The following is a 21,445-nucleotide window of genomic DNA, read 5'->3' as shown; positions in this document are numbered from 1 at the left end:
TCTACATATATTTCATGTTCATTCCCCACCTATCAGGCACAGGGAATATAATATACACCTGTTTATATGGGATATGTGTTCATTCCTCTATTATCTACATATATTTCATGTTCATTCCCCACCTATCAGGCACAGGGAATATAATATACACCTGTTTATATGGCATTTGTGTTCATTCCCCTATTCTCTACATATATTCCATGTTCATTCCCCACCTATCAGGCACAGGGAATATAATATACACCTGTTTATATGGCATTTGTGTTCATTCCCCTATTCTCTACATATATTCCATGTTCATTCCCCACCTATCAGGCACAGGGAATATAATATACACCTGTTTATATGGGATATGTGTTCATTACTCTATTATCTACATATATTTCATGTTCATTCCCCACCTATCAGGCACAGGGAATATAATATACACCTGTTTCTATGGGATATGTGTTCATTCCTCTCTTCTCTACATATATTTCATGTTCATTCCCCACCTATCAGGCACAGGGAATATAATATACACCTGTTTATATGGGATATGTGTTCATTCCTCTATTATTTACATATATTTCATCTTCATTCCCCACCTATCAGGCTCAGGAAATATAATATACACCTGTATATATGGGATATGTGTTCACTCTCCTATTCTCTACATATATTTCATGTTCATTTTCCACATATCAGGCTCAGGGAATATAATATACACCTGTTTATATGGGATATGTGTTCATTCCTCTATTATTTACATATATTTCATCTTCATTCCCCACCTATCAGGCTCAGGAAATATAATATACACCTGTATATATGGGATATGTGTTCACTCTCCTATTCTCTACATATATTTCATGTTCATTCCCCACCTATCAGGCACAGGGAATATAATATACACCTGTTTATATGGGATTTGTGTTCATTCCCCTATTCTCTACATATATTCCATGTTCATTCCCCACCTATCAGGCACAGGGAATATAATATACACCTGTTTATATGGGATATGTGTTCATTCCTCTATTATCTACATGTATTTCAGGTTCATTCCCCACCTGTAACGCTCAGGGAATATAATATACACCTGTTTATATGGGATATGTGTTCATTACTCTATTATCTACATATATTTCATGTTCATTCCCCACCTATCAGGCACAGGGAATATAATATACACCTGTTTATATGGGATATGTGTTCATTCCTCTCTTCTCTACATATATTTCATGTTCATTCCCCACCTATCAGGCACAGGGAATATAATATACACCTGTTTATATGGGATATGTGTTCATTCCTCTATTCTCTACATATATTCCATGTTCATTCCCCACCTATCAGGCGCAGGGAATATAATATACACCTGTATATTTGGGATATGTGTTCATTACTCTATTATCTACATATATTTCATGTTCATTCCCCACCTATCAGGCTCAGGGAATATAATATACACCTGTTTATATGGGATATGTGTTCATTCCTCTATTCTCTACATATATTTCATGTTCATTCCCCACCTATCAGGCACAGGGAATATAATATACACCTGTTTATATGGGATATGTGTTCATTCCCCTATTCTCTACATATATTTCATGTTCATTCCCCACCTATCAGGCACAGGGAATATAATATACACCTGTTTACATGGGATATGTGTTCATTCCTCTATTATCTACATATATTTCATGTTCATTCCCCACCTATCAGGCACAGGGAATATAATATACACCTGTTTATATGGGATATGTGTTCATTCCTCTATTCTCTACATATATTCCATGTTCATTCCCCACCTATCAGGCACAGAGAATATAATATACACCTGTTTATATGGGATATGTGTTCATTCCTCTCTTCTCTACATATATTTCATGTTCATTCCCCACCTATCAGGCACAGGGAATATAATATACACCTGTTTATATGGGATATGTGTTCATTACTCTATTATCTACATATATTTCATGTTCATTCCCTACCTATCAGGCACAGGGAATATAATATACACCTGTTTATATGGGATATGTGTTCATTCCTCTATTATCTACATATATTTCATGTTCATTCCCCACCTATCAGGCACAGAGAATATAATATACACCTGTTTATATGGGATATGTGTTCATTCCCCTATTCTATACATATATTCCATGTTCATTCCCCACCTATCAGGCACAGGGAATATAATATACACCTGTTTATATGGGATATGTGTTCATTCCCCTATTCTATACATATATTCCATGTTCATTCCCCACCTATCAGGCACAGGGAATATAATATACACCTGTTTATATGGGATATGTGTTCATTTCTCTATTATCTACAAGTATTCCATCTTCATTCCCCACCCATATAGCACAGAAAATATAGTATACACCTGTTTATATGGGATATGTGTTCATTTCCTAATTGTCTACATATAATTCAAGTTCATTTCATCTACAAGATGCATAAGAAATCTATAACACCTCTCCATGTCTTTGGAGCTATAAGTTATTATGTTCATTCTTTTTATTTATTCCTTTTCTTCATTCTTTTTAGTATGTCCCGTTGTTCGATCTAAATTAATAGGTCTTCAGTCACTCTGCAGACCTATCATTATGATTTGCTGATTTCTGAGTGGCGGGTACATATGCGTTATGCATGCACCCGGCCAGAACCTGACTAGTGGGCGCAGCCTCGCTCTATACAGTTGTATGGAGTGAGGGCACAGCCGTCTAGTGGGCGCAGCCTCTCTCACTACAAGTGTATGGAGCGAGATCGCACCCACTAGTCAGGTTCTGACCTGGAGTATGTATACTGGTCTCAGTTCAGAAACTCGAGATTCCCTTGTGGCTCACAGTGCATGGGCTGGGGGGGAGGATTCATAAGTCTACAGTCAGTGACTGCAGACGTATCGATTTTAGACCGGACGACAACCCTTTTAATTTTTTCTTGGGTGCTGCACTTTCATAACACATTTAACCTGCCGATTTATCCCTATATCTGCAGGATAATAGTGCTATCGGACCCAACAGATTCCCTTTCAGTAATAGGCATCTCTATGGGAAGCGACCACAAATCTTGTGTAGTCTGATCCTGCTTAAGCATGAGTAGCTACTCTACAAGCCCTGGCAATGGAATCACCGGCCTTGGAGGATGTTCTTTCAGCTGTTTAATTTTATAGACAAAAAGCAGATCCCAGACATGGCACAAAACTAAAGTCATTTCAAATGGCAACTTTCTGGCTTTAAGAAACACTAAAAGAAATCAAGAACAAAAAATGTGGTGGTCAGCAATGGTTACTTTTTTAACCAAGCATAGTGGAGAAATTATGGAATCACTCAATTCTGAGGAAAAAAAATTGGAATCACCCTGTAAATTTTCATACCCAAAAATAACACCTGCATTAAATTAGATCTGCTCGTTAGTCTGCATCTAAAAAGGAGTGATCACACCTTGGAGAGTTGTTGCACCAAGTGGACTGACATGAATCATGGCTCCAACACGAGAGATGTCAAATGAAACAAAGGAGAGGATTATCAAACTCATAAAAGAGGGTAAATCACACAATGTTGTAAAAGATGTTGGCTGTTCACAGACAGCTGTATCTAAAATCTGGACCAAATACAAACAACATGGGAAGGTTGTTAAAGGCAAACATACTGGAAGACCAAGGAAGACATCAAAGCGTCAAGATCGGAAACTTAAAGCTATATGTCTCCAAAACAGGAAATGCACAACAAAACAAATGAGGAACGAATGGGTGGAAACTGGAGTCAACGTCTGTGACCGAACTGTAAGAAACCACCTAAAGGAAATGGGATTTACATACAGAAAAGCTAAACAAAAGCCATCATTAACACCTAAACAGAAAAAAACAAGGTTACAGTGGGCTAAGGAAAAGCAATTGTGGACTGTGGATGACTGGATGAAAGTCATATTCAGTGATGAATCACAAATCTACATTGGGCAAGGTGATGATGGTGGAACTTTTGTTTGGTGCCGTTCCAATGAGATTTATAAAGATGACTGCCTGAAGAGAACATGCAAATTTCCACAGTCATTGATGATATGGGGCTGCATGTCAGGTAAAGGCACTGGGGAGATGGCTGTCATTACATCTTCAATAAATGCACAAGTTTATGTTGATATTTTGGACACTTTTCTTATCCCATCAATTGAAAGGATGTTTGGGGATGATGAAATCATTTTTCAAGATGATAATGCAACCTGCCATAGAGCAAAAATTGTGAAAACATTCCTTGAAAAAAGACACATAAGGTCAATGTCATGGCCTGCAAATAGTCCGGATCTCAATCCAAATGAAAATCTTTGGTGGAAGTTGAAGAAAATGGTCCATGACAAGGCTCCAACCTGCAAAGCTGACCTGGCAACAGCAATCAGAGAAAGTTGGAGCCAGATTGATGAAGAGTACTGTTTGACACTCAATAAGTCCATGCCTCAGAGACTGCAAGCTGTAATAAAAGGCAGAGGTGGTGCAACAAAATACTAGTGATGTGTTGGAGTGTTTGTTTGTTTTTCATGATTCCATAATTGTTTTTCTCAGAATTGAGTGATTCCATAATTTTTCCCCTATGCTTGGTTAATAAAAGTAACCATTACTGACTAACACATTTTTTTGTTCTTGATTTCTTTTAGTGTTTCTTAAAGCCAGAAAGTTGCCATTTGAAATGACTTTAGTTTTGTTCCATGTCTGTGATCTGCTTTTCTTCTACAAAATTAAACAACTGAATGAACATCCTACAAGGCCGGTGATTCCATAATATTTGCCAGGGGTTGTAGAAGTAATATGGTAGAACATAGTTAACGGGAATCTGACAGCATGACTGTTCGAACCAAGTACTAGGTGCATCATGGCGGGGCCAGTCATTTAAGTGCACCTTCTCACTGAATCTTTTTCCTTTTTTTTTTTTTTTTTTTTTTTTCCCCAAGCCAGATCTGCCAATCAAAGAAGTGGGGAGGAGATAGAAGGAAAACAATTAGGAGGGAAGATGCACTTAAATATTTTGCCCCGTCGTGATGCACCAAGCGCCTCTATTTGGTTTGAATAGTCATTCGGTGCTTACAGGAGTCTCTTTAACTGCATAAAAAGAGGTTTTCAGATGAGGAACATGGCTGTTTGGATATCCTGCCCCACTCTCCAGACTCCATAAAGAGGATTGTGGGCTAGTATGGAGAACAAGAAGTTGCTATAGACATATGTGTAATCTCTACGGGTCTGATTGCTGGTACCCCTACCAGTCTTCACAGTAAGTCCTCCCTGATTCCCTAGGGTGAAAGGGCTGCACGTGTAATAAAGTACCAGCAGACTTGAAAAGCCGATATTGTAAGCCAGATCAATTGCTGACCAGTGAGAACTGGTGCCACCGTCACTGATGAGTTCTTGTAGATAAAGCAGAGCTGTAAGGGTTCATTCTCTTATACCAAATGCAACCAGTTAAAAATCTGTACCCTTAGGAGCTGTGCTTTTGTAATGCAGTTATTGACTGTACAGATTCTACGAGTGACACAAATGAAAACCCATGTTTCACACGTAGAATCTGCAAACCAACAGTTTACTAGTCATTTGTAGCTCCAGATTAGACTGCTCAGTATAGAGTGCCCATGTATATGAGTAGTCGGAAAAACACTTCATTGGGCCACTAATTCAGGTGTAGTCCCACCCAACCCGGACACCTTCACGCAGCAATGGAGACATTTAAAAAATAAAGCAATCTGAAATATTTTGTAATCAAAGCTTTGAATGTGATATTGCATTTAAGAAAATTAAAAAATGCTAGCAATAAAAAGATCTAATGTCTGTCATTGGTCTTTTGCAGCCTTTGCTCTAGCATATTTGGTCTACAATTGGGGAACCCATGAACATCAGAGACTGAAGAGGAAGGATCCATCCCTGTATGAGAATGACCAGTAAAGCAGTCTGCACCAGGGTATAACGCCCACCCTAACACTCAGTATAAGACTCTGCCATTGCTGCATTGTGAGGATTATTTATCGCAGCTCTTCACAATAAAGTTCTTCACCATTCTCCTTTGTATCCTTATCATTTTTTTAATGGTTTTCACTATACCTTAGAATGTGTATGACACTGATGTGTACCCATTTATACCCAGTCATAAAAGATGTAATTTGGCAGCTATCCATGTAGCATAATGCACTATTTGGATGCTATTCATTAATGAGCTATTCCCACAAAGTTTATACTTTCTACAGGAACAGTTGAAAAAAAAATACACTACATAGTAACATATAACTAGTAATGCTATTGAACCAAGTAAATGGAGGGTACTACCCTGTGTCCTTGTGAAAGTCACAACAGCTGTGGTAAGTAGGTAGAATATAGGAATGACTAGCAGCAAGTGTCTTTACAGATCAAAGGCATATCGTATCGTGGCAAAATCAAAAAGAGTAAAATCTCAGGCTCCTACCCCTGGGTCAATGACAGTTGTCTATAAAATAATGTGTTTCAGGGGAAAAAAATCCATTTCATCAGATACAAACCCAACATAAAGTTTCTTGTCCATTTTCACCTTTTTCTGCTTTACATAGCTGAATGGAAGGCCATATTCTTACTTGCTAAAACTATATTTCCCAGCAGCACACTGCTTCTCCTCAGTGCTACAGGCTCCTTGCTGTGCTCCGTTTCCTGATAGAGATCCTTAACATGGACAATTTTTTTTATTTACATGGATGAGGTGACGATTGATAGTTTGAATGTATGAATTTAGTGACCTCCTTTGTGCCCAATATTCAATACTATTAACAAACTCCATATTTCATGAGTAATTCATGAGAGATTTTCAGAGCATGATCATGCTATTCCCCGGCAAGCATAGCAAAGCTGGGCATAAAATAACTACGCTCTGCTACAACATGGCTGTTTCTCACAGCACCCTAGCTTCAGTATCTGGGCAATGTTTACCAGATACCAATATTTTGCAACAACAAAAATGATTTTCCCGATGAGTTTGTTACGAGTTTCAAATGTAAATTGAAAATTGTACATTCTAGGTTCTTCAAAGTAGCCACCTTTTGCTTTGATGACTGCTTTGCACACTCTTGGCATTCTCTTGGTGAGCTTGAAGAGGTAGTCACCAGGAATGGTCTTCCAACAATCTTGAAGGAGTTCCTGAGATGCTTAACACTTGTTGGTCCTTTTGCCTTCACTCTGCTGTCCAGCTCACCCCAAACCATCTTGATTGGGTTCAGATCTGGTGACTGTGGAGGCCAGGTCATCTGGCGTAGCACCCCATCACTCTCCTTCTTGGCCACATAGCCCTTACACAGCCTGGAGGTGTATTTGGGGTCATTTTCCTGTTGAAAAATAAATGATGGTCCAACTAAACGCAAACCGGATGGAATAGCATGCAGCTGCAAGATGCTGTGGTAGCCATGCTGGTTCAGTATGCCTTCAATTTTGAATAAATCCCCAACAGTGTCACCAGCAAAGCACCATCACACCTCCTCCTCCATGCTTCACGATGGGAACCAGGCATGTAGAGTCCATCCGTTAACCTTTTCTGCGTCGCACAAAGACACGGTGGTTGGAACCAAAGATCTCAAATTTGGACTGATCAGACCAAAGCACAGATTTCCACTGGTGTAATGTCCATTCCTTGTGTTCTGTAGCCCAAACAAGTCTCTTCTGCTTGTTGCCTGTCCTTAGTACAAAGTCTCCTCTTATCAGTTGTTGTAGAAATGTGTCTGCTGCTAGAACTCTGTGTGGCATTGACCTGGTCTCTAATCTGAGCTGCTGTTAACCTGCGATTTCTGAGGCTGGTGACTCAGATAAACTTATCTTCAGAAGCAGAGGTGACTCTTGGTCTTCCTTTCCTGGGGCGGTCCTCATGTGAGCCAGTTTCTTTGTAGCACTTGATGGTTTTTGCCACTGCACTTGGGGACACTTTCAAAGTTTTCCCAATTTTTCAGACTGACTGGCCTTCATTTCCTAAAGTAATGATGGTCACTCGTTTTTCTTTTCTTAGCTGCTTTTTTTCTTGCCATAATACAAATTCTAACAGTCTATTCAGTAGGACAATCAGCTGTGTATCCACCAGACGTCTGCACAATACAACTGATGTCCCAACACCATTTATAAGGCAAGAAATCCCACTTATTAAACCTGACAGGGCACACCTGTGAAGCTAAAGCAATTCCCGGTGACTACCTCTTGAAGTTCCATCAAGAGAATGCCAAGAGTGTACAAAGCAGTCATCAAAGGAAAAGATGGCTACTTTGAATAACCTAGAATGTACAATTTTCATAGTCATGAAAATACAGAAAAATCTTTAAATGAGAAGGTGTGTCCAAACTTTTGGTCTGAACTGTGTGTGTGTATGTGTGTGTATATATATATATCTATCTCCAGGGCTACACAATGGCATGCAGATCGCAACGTCACATTGTAATATCACACCTAATGACATACCTCCCAACCGTCCCGGATCCCGCGGGACTGTCCTGATTTTGACAGTCAGCCCCGGGATCCCGGGCGGGACATTAGTTGCCCCGCACTACCTGCCTAGGGCGGGGACAATGCAGGGGGCGGCACCTGAGTAACTTAGGTTTGTGGCTGTTTTTTGTTTTTTTTTTTTATAAAAGCTGGGTGGGTCACCTCCCGAGCGCCCCCGCCCCCTGTGCGGCGCTGCGCTGCCACGATGAGGGAGAGAGCCAGCAGCAATCAAGATGAAAGGTCAGCGACTCACTACCTCCTGTGTGTGCACGGAGCTCCGGCTTCTCCTGCTCTTAGCTGGTATCCCGGCAGAGAAGGAGAGACGGGGGAGGTGCCGGGACAGTGCAGAGCTGTGAGCAGCCGGAGAAACTGAAGAGCTGCACATGGACAGATCAGCCGCCCCTGCAAAACAGAGGAGATTATGTGTGTGTGTGATGCATGTGTGTGTGTGTGTGATGCTGCGTGTGTGTGTGTGTGTGTGATGCTGTGTGTGTGTGTCTGTGTGTGATGCTGCATGTGTGTGTGTGATGCTGCATGTGTGGGTGTGTGTGATGCTGCATGTGTGTGTGTGATGCTGCATGTGTGTGATGCATGTGTGTGATGCTGCATGTGTGTGTGTGACGCTGCATGTGTGTGTGACGCTGCATGTGTGTGTGATGCTGCATGTGTGTGTGTGATGCTGCATATGTGTGTGATGCATGTGTGTGTGTGATGCTGCATGTGTGTGTGTGTGATGCTGCATGTGTGTGTGATGCTGCATGTGTGTCGTGTGTATGAGGTATCTGGTGTGTGTGATGGCTGCGTGTGTGTGTGTGATGGCTGCGTGTGATGCATTTGTGTCAAAGCTGCATGTGTATGTGTGATACTGCGTGTGTGTGATGCATGTGTGAGCTGCGTGCGTGTGTGAGCTGTGTGTGTGCTGCGTGTGTGAGCCGTGTGGGAGCGTGTATCTGAGCTGTGTGCCTGTGTGTGAGCTGCGTGCCTGTATGTCATTATACAATATGGAGAACTATGGCCATTATACAGTATGGAGCATCATGTGCAGTCATTATACGGTATGGAGCATCATGTGCGGTCATTATACAGTATGGAGCATCATGTGCGTCATTATACGGTATGGAGCATCATGTGCAGTCATTATACAATATGGAGCATCATGTGCAGCCAGTATACAGTATGGAGCATCATGTGCAGTCATTATACAGTATGCAGCATCATGTGCGGTCATTATACAGTATGCAGCATCATGTGCGGTCATTATACAGTATGCAGCATGTGCGGCCATTATACAGTATGGAGCATCATGTGCAGTCATACAGTATGGAGCATCATGTGCGGTCATTATACAGTGTGCAGCATCATGTGCGGTCATACAGTATGGAGCATCATGTGTGTTCATTATACAGTATGGAGCGTCATGTGTGTTCATTATACAGTATGGCGCGTCGTGTGTTCATTATACAGTATGGAGCGTCATGTGTGGTCATCGTACAGTATGGAGCATCATGTGTGGCCATTATACAGTATGGAGCATCATGTGTGGCCATTATACAGTATGCAGCATCATGTGCAGTCATTATACAGTATGGAGCATCATGTGCGGTCATTATACAGTATGGAGCATCATGTGCAGTCATTATACAGTATGGAGCATCATGTGCAGTCATTATACAGTATGGAGCATCATGTGCAGTCATACAGTATGGAGCATCATGTGCGGTCATACAGTATGGAGCATCATGTGCGGTCATTATACAGTATGGAGCATCATGTGCGGTCATTATACAGTGTGCAGCATCATGTGCGGTCATTATACAGTATGGAGCATCATGTGCGGTCATTATACAGTATGGAGCATCATGTGCGGTCATTATACAGTGCAGCATCATGTGCGGTCATTATACAGTATGGAGCGTCATGTGTGGTCATCGTACAGTATGGAGCATCATGTGTGGCCATTATACAGTATGGGGCACTGTGTGGCCATATTTTTTTGTTTATAATTATTGTATATGAAACAGTGTGATCGGCAGTGCTAAATGGGTGTGGTTGGGTCGTGGATATGGGTGTGACTAATTATGAATGGGTGTGGTCAGAGGCGTGGCCTAAAAGTTGCCGCGGCGCGCTATGCGCGCCGCAAAGTTTGTCCCTCTTTCCCATCTTCAAAAGTTGGGAAGTATGCTATTCCCAACCTGCACAATCTCCTCACCCTGCTGATACTCCAATACTGAGTCTCTGCTGACATATGTGTCCTTATTACTGCACATACAGTACTGTGTGGTTCTCTGTACCCTCTAAATTCTAAAGCAACCGTCTAGAATATAGTAATTCCGGGTGCAAGTGCCCTAGAAAACAGTGCCCACATTTTGTTCCCTAAAAAGTAATATTGCCCTGTGTGTGCCCCTTTGACAGTCACAGTAACTTGAGTTTCCCTATAAAAACAAGTGCCCACTTTATATTTAATAATGTCCCGAGTCTCCCCCCTGTACAGCTCCCCTATACACAGCATGATGCTCTCTTATACACAGTATAATGCCCCCTCATTGTATATATACTGATCCCTTAATATCCCCCAAACTGTTTAATGGCTCCAACACTGTATGATGCCCCCGTCACTGTAATCCCCACACTGTATGATGTCCCCCTAGATAGCCTTCATTTAGTATAATGCACCAGATAGTCCTCAATATAGTATAATGCACTCCTCATAGGTCTCCATATAGTATAATTTTCTCCCCATAGGCCTCCACATAGTATAATGCACTCCCTGTAGGCAGACGATATATTGTATCAAGCATTCCACATAGGCCTCTATATTGTATAATGCATTCCACATAGGCAGACTCTATATTGCACAATGCACTTCCCATATATAGATGATATATTGTATAATGCATTCCCCATATGCAGGCTCTATATAAAGTATAATGCACTCCCCATAGGTCTCCATATAGTATAATGCACCACCTGTAGGCAGACTCTATATTATATAATGCACTCTCCACAGGCAGACTCTATATAGCATAATGCACTCCCATTGGCAGACTCTATATTGTATAATGCATTCCACATAGGCAGACTCTATATTGCATAATGCATTCCCCATAGGCAGACTCTATATTATATAATGCACTCCCCATAGGCCTCCATATAGTATAATGCACTCCCCAAAGGTCTCCTTATAGTATACTGCACTCCCCATAGGCAGACTCTATATTGTAAAATGCACTCCCCATAGGCAGACTCTATATTGTAAAATGCACTCCCCATAGGCAGACTCTATGTTATATAATGCACTCCCCATAGGCCTCCATATAGTATAATGCATTTCCCATAGGCAGATGATATATTGTATAATGCATTCCCCATAGGCAGGCTCTATATATATAGTATAATGCACTCCCCTTAGGTCTCCATATAGTATAATGCGCCACCCGTAGGCAGACTCTATATTATATAATGCACTCTCCACAGTTAGACTTTATATAGCATAATGCACTCCCTATAGGCAGACTATATATTGTATAAAGAATTCCCCATAGGCAGACTATATATGGTATAATGAATTCCCCATAGGCAGACTCTATATTATATAATGCACTCCCCATAGGCCTCCATATAGTATAATGCACTCCCCATAGGTCTCCATATAGCATACTGCGCTCCCCATAGGCAGACTCTATATTATATAATGCACTCCCCATAGGCCTCCATATAGTATAATGCACTCCCCATAGGTCTCCATATAGCATACTGCGCTCCCCTTAGGCAGACTCTATATTGTAAAATGCACTCCCCATAGGCAGACTCTATAGTATAATGCACTCCCCATAGGCGGATACTATAATAGCTGTATTTATAATAGCTATTACTGGTGACGGCAATAGCGGTCGCAGGCCAGAAGTAATCAGTGGCAGAACTGACCATCTTCTGATAGTGGGCGAGGCAGAGTAGTGCACATCTGCCTCCCAGTCAAATCAATAGAAGTCGGATGTACAGTATCGTGTGGCGGCCATTATCAGAAGACTGGCAGATCTGCAAGTGAGTATTTACAGCAGGCGGTCGCCGACACCTTTAACAGCTGATTGGCGGGGTACCGGGTGTCGGACCCCAGCCAATCAGACACTGAGGACCTATCATAAGGATAGGTCAGCAATGAAAAAGTAGTGGACAACATCTTTAAGCTGGATCTACTTTATTGATTATCGTGTCTTGATAATGCAGCAGTGTCGTAACTAGAATTCTATGGGCCCCACTGCAGAATTTGCTGGCCCCACCACCAGCAAGTTGGTCAGATATATAGGACCCTTTAATAATGTCCTCCATTCTGGTCCCTGTTCTGTAATAATGTTCTATATCCAGTAATAATGTCCCTACAAATGGTCCCTTCCTTTAATAATGTCCCTTGACCTATCTCCAATTCTTTAATAATATCCCTCATCCTGGCTTTCATCCTGTAATAATATCCCCTGTACAGTAATAATATCCTTCGTCCTGCCCCTCCTGTAATAATATCATCCATCCTGCCCTCTGTTCTGTAATAATGTCCTCTATTTTGCAATAATGTCCCACATCCTGACCTTCATCCTGTAGGAATGTACCCTATTTGTAATAATACGCCCTATCTTATAATAATGTCACCCAGTGCATCCTAGCCACCACCTCATAATAATTTCCCCCATCCTGGCACTCATTTGTAATAATGTCCCCATCCTATAATAGTGCCCTCTATCCTTTTCTCTAACACTTTAAAAAATAAACTATTGTTCTCACCTGACCTCACTAGTATGTCTCTTCATACGCTATCACTAGCCCACGGGAGCACACAATAAGCGTGCCAGTGTCAACTGCCAGTCTGCGATTGGCCTGTAGCCTGTATAGCGATTGTGGTGCAGAGAGTCCGTGGTTCTTTGCACTGTAATACATTCCGAGGACAAATATTCAGCTGAAAACGCCACTGGCATCGGTGAGCCCCCTATTTCCATCGTTACACGCCTGTAAAGAGGGCTGCCACTCAGCTGAGCAATGAGCAAAATACTTGTTTGTTGGGTGAAATTATTTTTAAACTTGCATAAAAAAATCTTCATTCTTGGGAGCACACTGTGCTGAACATACAGGACATGAGTTTTGTGCGAATAGGAGATGCAGGTTGTTAAAGGGAACTTTTCATAAAGGTTAATAGCATTATGAATGTGCCTGGCCGCAGTACTGACAGTGTCGCACCCGGGAGAAAATGGTCTCTATTTCTCCCAGGAGCTGCCGGCTTTCAGTCATGCAGGTGTGCCCTGGGCAATTACAGTCAGCACTTACCACGCTGAGAGCCGCTGATGTAGGCACACCTCAGTACTGATTGACAGCCAGCTCTATACTGATGCACTGCTGATCCGGCTATCAGTCAGGGCGTGGTAACAGCTGCCTGCAGGTTAATAACATTATGGGACCTGAGAGGTTCCCTAAAATGCTGCAAGTCAGATGGTGTAAATTTACCTTTAAGCCTCATTCACACTTCAGTGATTTTTCAGTTTTATGCAAAAAATGCTCCAAGCGTCATCAATGTTTTTCATCCAATTTTCATAAGTGATTTTCATGTATGAAGAAATAAATACATTGCCAACCTTCTCTTGTCCATTACATTAATCACAGTCATCACATGGAATACTGATACCAACTGTTTGCTTATCGTCCTTTTCAGATCCTTGACACAAATCAAAACTGGACTTTTAACTTTTGCAGACACACAGTCCCCAAGAAAAAAGTCAGACACGTGAACAGCTCCATAGAACGCGTACGTGAGAAACGGACATTTGAAAGAAGCCATAAAGGTTCTCTGTTTGCATAAGGAGTTCATCCCAATGGACTTTTCCTGTCTCCTCACACCCTCTTCACCTTTGCCTCACATACAGTATGATACTGTATGTCTCTGCCTACAAACACAGCCCTTGTAATCCACTGGTAAAAAGACGGAAGTATACAGCAGACTAACATAACTATCAAGCTGCTTTATTCTATCTTAGCAGCTGTTAACCAAGTGAGATCATATGTTTGTTTGTTTTTTTGCCCATTTGGCTAATAGCACAGTTGATATATCATTATAATGTTCTGTCACTAAAAAAACCAGCAGATTATGGTGACAAATCTGTTTTAAAGGGGTGGTCTGAAACTAACATTTATTTTAATCCTAAATCTCTATTTATTCAATGACATAATCTAATCTCTTTTCTAATATACTTTAATTAAAATCTCCTTATTATTCCCTCACTATGCTATCTAAGGGTACGGCTCCACGGTACGGCTTGCCGGCGGGTTCGCCGCAGCGGCGAAGCCGCTCGGAGCTAAGCCCCGCCCCCTTTCTGGGACGCGATGGTGCCGGATGTGTACAGTACACATCCGGGATCATCGCACCCCTCGCCATAGGGCCCTGTGATATACCTTGCGGGGACGCTGCGTCCCCGCAAGGTGTACGGACATGCTGCGTTCTGAAAAGACGCGCAGCATGTCTGGAGTCGCAGGGCCGCCGCGTGCGGGTTTCCACGCATAGTGGAGACGGGATTTCATAAAATCCCCTCCACTATGCAGGAACATCTGGACGCTGCTTGTTTGACGCTGCAGCGTCAAACAAGCAGCGTTTACGTACCATGGAAACATACCCTAACTGCTTTATTTTTTTTATCTAGGAAATTAACCGGCGTGCAGGAAAAGCAGGTACCAGCCCCACTCCTAAAAGTGACGTCACTTGCAGGGGCCCATCTGTTCTATCTTCACTGGGTAATATTATTACAATGCACACTGACAGTGCACTATCTTGCCAGCTCATCACTTCTCACCAAAGCCGGCAAGGAAGCGCACTGTCATTGTGCAGTAAAAAGAATATTGCACAAGAACAAGATCCTACTGAGCATGTGTCGGAACTGACAACTGACACATGCTCAGTAGAGCAGGAACTAGCCCAACCTCTGATACGGGCTTCATTGATGACTTTTCATTTCAGGGTGGGAACAGAGGCTGCTCAGTGACCGCAACCTCTGCCCCCTAATGTCTTGTTTGATTATCCCACCATGCACTTGGGAGTCTCAAATGAAACATCATCACAGGAAATAGGGGAAAAAATAAAGCAGTTAAATAATGTAGTGACGGAACAATGGGGGCTTTTTAATTAAAGAGTATTAGAAAATAGATTTAGATTATCACATTAAATAGATGGAGATTTAGGACTAAAATAATTGTTAGTTTTGGACAACCCTTTCAAGGCTTCAAAGGTGAAAGCATAATTACCATGATGAAGCAATTTCAGGCTTTTCAGGTCATTGCATTAATCTTTTGGCATACATTATTAGTTTATTGAGTTGTCTTATCTTCTGTACTTTGTTATCTCACTAGTACAGTCTGGATGTCCAGATGTTATATAGGTCATAGAATTGCCATTAGTTACATTAAACTTTGTGTGTATGTCCTGTTGTTATACACTGCTCAAAAAATTAAAGGGAACACTTAAACAACAGTATATAACTCCAAGTAAATCAAACTTCTGTGAAATCAAACTGTCCACTTAGGAAGCAACACTGATTGACAATCAATTTCACATGCTGTTGTGCAAATGGAAAAGACAACAGATGGAAATTATTGGCAATTATCAATACACACTCAATAAAAGGAGTGGTTCTGCAGGTGGGGACCACAGACCACATCTCAGTACCAATGCTTTCTGGCTGATGTTTTGGTCACTTTTGAATGTTGGCTCTGCTTCCACACTCGTGGTAGCATGAGATGGACTCTACAACCCACATAAGTGGCTCAGGTAGTGCAGCTCATCCAGGATGGCACATCATTGCTAGCTGTGGCAAGAAGGTTTGCTGTGTGTCAGTTGGAGCGGCCCCCAGACGCAGGACAGCGGGGTACTCGGTACCGGGTCTATCGGTTCTGAGGATGTCACGGTGGCCCGACCCGGTCCGTGGTCCTGCTATGGGGCGCCCAATAAAAGGTGTAGGTGGTGGTGTAGGTCGCAGCAAATAACGAGGACACAGGGTTGCAGTCTCTTTACATCTTTACTGAAGGCTTCGGCATCCGCAATCCAGAGCACTGTTAACAGGGCTGGCTGAGACCGGCCGGTCCGAAGGCACATCCAGAGTTCCCTTTGCAGGTGGAAATCAGTGCCTACCTACTAGCGCCTGGGTGTTGTAGTACTTCCCTGCTGAGCACCACGGGATAGTCCTCACAACTGTCGTGTATGTTTCTGTTCTTTCTCTCCGTCCCCCAGATGATATGGATAGAACGCACACGTATGACGGGATAGGCCTGGAGTTATTTTATAGGGACCCTAGAGACGCCCCTCTCCCACAATTGCCTCCGTTGTCTTCATTAGGTGATTAAGGTGAGGCAGCCAACCTAAAATTAACTGCCCTGCCGTTGGTTTGAAGTAATGCGTAGAGCCCAATACTTCCTCGGCATTCCGGCCACCTGCTACGCGCCTCAGTAGGATGTTGCCGATCTCGGGGCACGACTCCTACTGGTTCCATCGCCTTTGTGCTGTGATCTCGTTTCTCCCTTCTCTACAATATACTTCGCTTCGTGTCCTTTCTTAGGATGCAGCCGCAATGAAGTGCAGGCGTGGCTCCGTAACGATCTGTCCTTTCGCTAGGCCTCTGTCAGGATCCCACCCCTGACAGGGACCCCCCTGGATCTTCCCAAGCAACGCTCTTCTCTCACCAGATGTTACCTGGGCAAAACCCAGTCAGCTTCTCCCTAACTTCCTATCCAACCCCCAGTTTTACCAGAGTGTGAGGAGTGGCCTAATACATAGAACCCTTTGCTCCCCCTGGTGGCTGGAGTGTGAAGTGTAATGTGTGACTGTGATACCTGGTCAGGTGAACTCCTTTAGTGCAATCAGACGTACCATCACTCCCCTTAGTGGCGGAGCGACAGTACTGCAATGACCAGGACTCTGGGGCGCTGCACTAGCGTAGTGTCCAGAAGCTGGAGGTGCCACCAGGAGACAGGCCAGTACACAGGAGACATGGAGGGGGCCGTAAGAGGGCAACAACCCAGGCGCAGGACCGCTACCTCATTTGTGCAAGGAGGAACAGGAGGAGTGGAGCGCCCCCAGACGCAGGGCCACGGGGTACTCGGTACCGGGCCTCTCTGTCTCGGTCCTGGGGTTGTCACGGTGGCTAGACCCGGTCCGTGACCCTTATAAGGGGCGTCCAATGAAAGATGTGATGATGGTGCGCGGTGCAGGTCGCGATGAATAACGAGGACACAGGGTTGCAGTCTCTTTACCTCTTTACTGAAGGCTTCGGGATCCTCAATCCAGAGCACTGCTAACAGGGTTGGCTGAGACCGGCCGCTCCAAAGGCACATCCAGAGTTCCCTTTGCAGGTGGAAATCAGTGCCTACCTTCTAGCGCCTGTGTGTTGTAGTACCTCCCTGCTGAGCACCACGGGATAGTCCTCACAACTGTTGTGTCTGTTTCTGATGTTCTTCTCTCAACTTGTATCTGTTCTGATGTTCTTTCTCTGTCCCCCAGATGATATGGATAGGACGCGCCCGTATGACGGGTAGGCCTGGAGTTCTTCCGGGACCCTAGCGTCGCCCCTCTCCTACAATTGCCCCCTATATCTGCTTAGGTGATTTATGTGAGACAGCCAACCTAAAATTAACTCTCCTGCCGCTGTTTGAAGTATTGCTTGGAGCCTAATACTTCCTCGGCGTTCCAGCCACCGGCTTCGCGCCTCAGTAGGATGTTGCCTCGATCTTACGGCACGACTCCTACTGGCTTTATCTCCTTTTTGCTGCGATCTCATTTCTCACTTCTCCACAATAAACCTCGCTTCTTTTCCTTTCTTAGGATGCCACCGCATTCAAGTGCAGGCGCGGCTCCGTAACGTTCCGTTCTGTTCGCTAGGCCACTGTCAGGATCCCACCCCTGACAGAGGCCCCCCTGAATCTTCCCCTGCAACACCCTCTGCCACAGGATGTTGCCTGGATCCAACCCAGTCAGCTTTCTGACTAACTTCCTATCCAGCCCCCAGTTTTACCAGATTGTGAGGAGTGGCCTAATACATAGAACCCTTTGCTCCCCCTGGTGGCCAGAATGTGAAGTGTAAAGTGTGACTGTGATACCTGGTCAGGTGAACTCCTTAAGTGCCATCAGACGTACCATCACTCCCCTTAGTGGCGGAGCAACAGTACTGCAACGACCAGGACTCTGGGGCGCTGCACTCCCCCCCCCCGGTTAAATCCAGAACTCCCGGACTGGGAAGAAAACAACAATACATGTCAGCAAAAGACATACAAATTTTGAAAATGCTATGAACAAGTAATTATAACAGTGCTTCCCTTTATGGGAGGTGAGGACTCTTGAACGTTACAAACAAAACATGGTTAAATATTTTAAATAACATACTATAAATAACTTCTATTATCCAGCCGGGTATTCTACTAAGTGCAAATTCTGAACAATAATTTAACTTTTCCTTTAAGGGCGTATAAGCTGTACCCACTAAAGGCTTACTATAAAACTCTACAATATAAATTAACTTTTTTCTTTATTTCTCTCTTCTAAGTGCAACACTCTTCTTTTTACTCTCTGATTTTTCATATACAGGACCGCCTGTCTATCTGCCCAGGCCTACTGCCTCTTTTCTTAGTACAGGATCAATTAACCATCTCTCTATGGCTCTCAGGAGGACTCCCTATCTAACCCCTATGGGTTTACTCTATTGAAACTCGGCTTTCAACTCTTTCCTGTCCTCATTCTCTAATAACATTATTAAACATTCTCTATAACTATCTAACTAACTGCATATTACTCCTATGTAAAACATTATTACCATCTACTTTCTTTTAAAACAACATTATACTTCAAGTGCAACTAGTGAACGTTCCCTTTAAGAGGGAACCAAGTCTCTCTGAGGTAATGCAGACTCTCTCTATCTGCAAGTCCAGCTAAGGCAGGAGCTTCCATGCTGTATTCAGGAACAGTCTCTTCGCAAAGCTCTCCTTGTAAAACCAGTAAGGGGCACCTTTAAGAAGGTGCAAACTATTTACAATACAGTTTGTGAACCATTCACCGTCCATGATTTGGCAGTCTTTGTAACATTGATGAACAAAAGCAAAAATAAAAGCGAGAGCAAAAATAAAAAGCAATAAAGATCCCGGGTAAACAAAGGGATCCCTTTAAGAATAACCCTGATCGGGTATTAGCAGCAAAAAGCAGGGAAACAAACAGTTAACTATTTACATGCTCGTGGTTCCGAGGTTTAGTTGGACGGCTTCCAGTGCTGCACCTGGCACTTAACCCTTCTTGGCCTGGGACAAGTGAGGTCCAGGGTTACACCCAGTGCTGGACAAACGCCGTTAATCCATCTTTCATGTACGGTTAAATCATGCGCAGCGATGGAGGTCTGCGCAGCTTGAGTATGGGCATTTGCTGCAGCAGAGGTAGCGGCTGCTGCAAGATCAGTCACTGGAACGGAGTCAGCAGCTGTGGCACTAGCAGTCACTGGAGTAGTGTCGGTCGTCAGGGCAGGGTCGTCCTTCATACCAGCTTCAGATGCGGTCCCTCCGGTGCCGGTCTGCTCCATCTCCGCTGGGGTCTGGAACGCTGGTTGTGGGGCCTTGTGCTGCGACGTTGTCATCTCTGCTTGCAGCATCCCGCTTTCCGGCAGGGCCTTGCTTTCCAGCTTCGGAGCGCTGGAACTTCCTTCCTGCTCCGGACCAGACGAGGCTGCCGACAGGCGTCTGGTGAGGCTCCCGATGAAGGTCTTCCACCCGGCCTCAGTGCTCAGCTGAGTCCGCAGGAGTTGGTCGCTGAGCTCGTCCACTCCGACCTGCAGGAAGTCAGGGCCAACAGGTGATGCCTGGCCGCGGTATCTCTCTGGGTAGCTGGGGGTGTCCTCTGCTCCGACCCCACGCTCCGATCCCGGGCGGCTGGACATGGCGTCTCCCACGTGGCTCACTTCTTCTTCCTCGTCCTTTTACCGCTCTCTCCTTCGTGGGCGGTTTCGCTTTCTTTGTCTCTGCCCACCATTGAGGATCAGGAGGCGGATCTCGGCTGCTGACGGACACGTCCTCAAGGGGCTGAAATATTTAGACTGGGCGGCCAATGTCTTTCGCGCTCTTCAGCTTGTTCATGCCCGCTTCCACGCCCTTCTTCTTCTGCGCTCCTCGTGGCTCTGTAGTGGCGGCGGTTTTGGCGGGAATCGGCAAGGCACAGTCTTTGCAATAAATCACAGTTCAAGCACAATTCAATCACAGTTCCAAGGCACACATGACCTGATTCTTCAGGCTTAAGTAGATCCTGTTCGTGACGCCAAGTTGGAGCGCCCCCAGACGCAGGGCCGCGGGGTACTCGGTACCGGGCCTCTCTGTCTCGGTCCTGGGGTTGTCACGGTGGCTAGACCCGGTCCGTGACCCTGATAAGGGGTGTCCAATGAAAGATGTGATGATGGTGCGCGGTGCAGGTCGCGATGAATAACGAGGACACAGGGTTGCAGTCTCTTTACCTCTTTACTGAAGGCTTCGGGATCCTCAATCCAGAGCACTGCTAACAGGGCTGGCTGAGACCGGCTGGTCTGAAGGCACATCCAGAGTTCCCTTTGCAGGTGGAAATCAGTGCCTACCTTCTAGCGCCTGTGTGTTGTAGTACCTCCCTGCTGAGCACCACGGGATAGTCCTCACAACTGTTGTGTCTGTTTCTGAAGTTCTTCTCTCACAACTCGTATCTGTTCTGATGTTCTTTCTCCGTCCCCCAGTTGATATGGATAGGACGCACCCGTATGACGGGTAGGCCTGGAGTTCTTCCTGGACCCTAGCGTCGCCCCTCTCCCACAATTGCCCCCTATGTCTGCTTAGGTGATTTAGGTGAGACAGCCAACCTAAAATTAACTGTCCTGCCGCTGTTTGAAGTATTGCTTGGAGCCTAATACTTCCTCGGCGTTCCGGCCACCGGCTATGCGCCTCAGTAGGATGTTGCCTCGATCTTACAGC

The 21,445-nt window shown here is 44.1% G+C and overlaps 1 protein-coding gene across 2 annotated transcripts in view; it reads left to right on the top strand.

The window, feature by feature from the left end:
* Nucleotides 1-6,036, top strand: part of UQCRQ (ubiquinol-cytochrome c reductase complex III subunit VII) — a 53,098-nt gene extending 47,062 nt beyond the window's left edge. For both annotated transcript variants that reach the window (XM_077265866.1, XM_077265867.1), the window contains exon 3: nt 5,829-6,036. In XM_077265866.1, coding sequence (XP_077121981.1) covers nt 5,829-5,923 — 95 coding nt within the window. In that variant the 3' untranslated portion in view covers nt 5,924-6,036. The remainder of the gene's footprint in view (nt 1-5,828) is intronic.
* Nucleotides 6,037-21,445: the final 15,409 nt, after the last annotated feature.

This window comes from Ranitomeya variabilis, chromosome 5 (assembly GCF_051348905.1).
Source record: "Ranitomeya variabilis isolate aRanVar5 chromosome 5, aRanVar5.hap1, whole genome shotgun sequence".
Lineage (NCBI taxonomy): Eukaryota > Metazoa > Chordata > Amphibia > Anura > Dendrobatidae > Ranitomeya > Ranitomeya variabilis.
This window is presented reverse-complemented; position numbering and strand designations above follow the sequence as displayed.